The sequence below is a fragment of the Gavialis gangeticus genome, unplaced genomic scaffold (genome assembly GCF_001723915.1).
Source record: "Gavialis gangeticus isolate Ggan-Ray unplaced genomic scaffold, GavGan_comp1, whole genome shotgun sequence".
NCBI lineage: Eukaryota > Metazoa > Chordata > Crocodylia > Gavialidae > Gavialis > Gavialis gangeticus.
In genome coordinates, this window is record NW_017729032.1 from 204,482,387 (window position 1) to 204,485,394 (window position 3,008).

At 39.5% G+C, this 3,008-nt stretch overlaps 1 protein-coding gene across 4 annotated transcripts in view; it reads left to right on the plus strand.

Annotated features, from left to right (window-relative positions):
- Positions 1 to 3,008, plus strand: part of KDM6A (lysine demethylase 6A) — a 305,237-nt gene that overhangs the window by 219,533 nt on the left and 82,696 nt on the right. For all 4 annotated transcript variants that reach the window (XM_019524155.1, XM_019524154.1, XM_019524156.1 and 1 more), the window contains exon 9: positions 1,649 to 1,742. In XM_019524155.1, the coding sequence (XP_019379700.1) occupies positions 1,649 to 1,742 (94 nt within the window). The remainder of the gene's footprint in view (positions 1 to 1,648; positions 1,743 to 3,008) is intronic.

A 3,008-nucleotide genomic window follows, 5' to 3' on the forward strand; every position in this document is an offset into this window, starting at 1 on the left:
AGGGCCCTGCAATAACCCCAGCTAGCTCCCTCAACACCCTAGGGTGGAGAGCATCTGGACCCACTGATTTGAACATGTCCAGCCCCTCCAGAAGCTCTCTAACCCAGTCCTCCCCAACCATAAATCCTCTTTTTTCATTGCTGACGTTAGTTTGTGTTTTTTCCTCAGCTTTCTATATGTTGTAATTGCTAATTTATGGCCATTGATACCAGTTTTCCTGTTTGTCGTTTTTGTTGCCTTTTGGGTTTCTAATCATTTAATCATTAGGGTCTCTTAAGTGATTGTATAAATGTGATATTTGAGGCATCTAAAACATTTTAACATCTTCTAATAGTCATTTATGTGATTTTTATGTCATTTTTCTTCCCAGTCAGTTTTCCTCTTCATTGTTTAAGCTTCAAGAAATTCTTCTATTTGAAGCACCAAGTATGTGTGTTACTGCTCAGGGCTATACTCTGTCTCCAAATGTAACTAGGTCATGATCATTTACACCTGGAGAATAACTAACTCTCATTTCAGTGATCGGTTTTATATCACATCTTTTGGTTAAGTCCAGTATTTAATTATGCCAAGGAGGACTTAATACTTGTGTTAGAGTATTATGTATAGTTTTCTAGAAAGTCTGAGAGGTTTTACTAATATCATTAGACTGCCAGTATCTGTCTTCCAGATTAGAAATCAGGGAAGAGAAGCTAGGGAATTAAAGCATTAAAAATTACATTTACTGTTGGCTAGTTATGACAGTATGACATTAATGTACCATCTGTGTGAGGAAGGTAGGCAAAAAATAAGTTACAGAAATGTTACTGTCAAAAGTCTTTCTAGTGAACGAAAGAGAGAATGCACATACACACCTGTTCAGGGAAGCTAGTTTCATCACCTTGTTTCTGAACATATGTATTACACTTGTGAGTGAGTTTGCACTTCAGGGCCTTGCTAATATAATATACATGAATTGGAAATTAAAGATTTTTGCTTCAAGCACACTGTGCATAACTTGCAAATGATAGTATCTTAATGTTTTCAGTATAGCACAGGGCTTTTTTACTAGATGTGCAGTTTTCTGAATATTGTAGCTCTCAGTATGATGAAGCATGATTAAAGTCCTGTCACAGGGCAGTAAACATTTAATGCCACCAACAGGCTTCAGGTACTGAAAAGGTGATTTCAAAATACTGAAGGCTGGAAGACTTTTTGCTTGGGGGCAGAGGTTTGTTGGTGTTTTTATTGCATTATCTCTACACTGTAAACTTACAAACTTTTTGGATGGACCCAGTCACTATTCTAGTGATAAATTTAGTATATAACCTTGCTACAGAAGATAGGTAGGCCCAAATTCAAGAAAACCTGTGGGAATGGTTCAGTGACCATTAATTTTAATATAAATGGAGTACTGTCTCAGACTTTTCTTCTAACTTATTTTATTTTATGTATTGATTTTTATACCAAATATTATATCTTCAGGAAGGTTGTTCAACTGTAACATAAATCTGTATCATTAAAGTTTTCATATGCTCTCTCTGAGAAGAAAAAAGTTTTGGTATTTTGAGGACCAGGTTTTTATGGTATCAGGGCTGTGTGAAAATTTATAGTATAGGTAGCTTGTAAGGTTTATGAATAATCCATTTACTTCCTTTCCCTTTCGCAGAGAAAATATCACTCTGCAAAGGAAGCTTATGAACAACTTTTGCAGACCGAAAACCTTCCTGCACAAGTAAAAGCAGCTGTCTTACAGCAGTTAGGTATGTAAAAAGCTAAACAAAAAATGCTGTGTGTTTGGATTTGCCTCTCTTATTTTGCAGTCTTTGCATTCAGAAAATGTGGTTTTTGAAGGCCCTGTGTTTAAGATAAGTCATAGTTTACTAAATAATCATCCATGTTAGAATAACAATGAATAAGACACCTACCAGAGGGAAACAGATATTTTAAATAGGGGAGTCTGGCTTGCCCTTGCACAGTTTGCTGGTGTGAGACCCCCATTTGGTGACATGGTTTGGCCCCTGACCCCTTAGAAGCTGGACAGCCCTGATTTATACCACTGTACTAGGTGATAGTAGGGATCTACCTAAATTGCATTGGAATTGCGCTGTGCAGTAGTTCCTTTAATTTTGCTTTTATTTTTTGTGCTTCCCCTCCCCCTCCAGCCCCCAGCTGCTGATTGGGACCTCCATGGCCCCACTGGTTGCTGCTTGCTCCTGATTAGCTGGGAGGCAAAAACCATGGGTTTTGTCTCCCACCATTGATTGGCAGAGGGGCCTTGGTGGCCCTGCCATTTGGTGTTGATCAGTGAGGAGGCAAAAACTGTGGCATGTATAAAACTGTTTTTTTTTCCTCCAAGCCAGTCAACAGCAAGCTGCAGGGGTCCCTCAGCCAATCAGCAGCAGAGTGGGTGCAAAGTGAAAAGAGCCAAGATTAAAGGAGCCATTGCACAGTGCATTTTTTTCATAGATTTATAGATGTAGGGTTGGAAGGGACCTTATAGATCTTCTAGTCTGACCCCCTGCCCTGGGCAGCAGAGAGAACTGGGCTCAAATGACCCCAGCTAGGTAAATGTCAAGTCCCCTCTTAAAAAGCCCCAAGGTAGGAGCCAGTATCACTTCCTTTGGAAGTTGGTTCCAGATCCTAGCTGCTCTGACTGTGAAATTTAGTTGGTTCCAGATCCTGGTTGCCCTGACACTGAAATTTTCAATGTGATTTAGTTAGATCCCTAGTGATACTGTGTTGGTTTTTAAAAGCAAACTAGCTAGTATCCTACCTCCTTTTATGTTTTTTGAAAATGTCCTGTAAGCATAGCTGAATTGCACTGTTTTGGGGTTTGCCATGTTCATTTTCTGCAGTATAACAGAGGTGTACTGATACATCGGTCCATATCATATTGGCACTGATGAATGGAAAATTGCATTATTGGCAATTGGTATTTTGGCTGATGTGGCCAATAATATTGCTGATGCATGCTGTGTGCATGTGCACAGCTGCAGCATGCACACAGCCAGGAGTGGAGCCTGGCA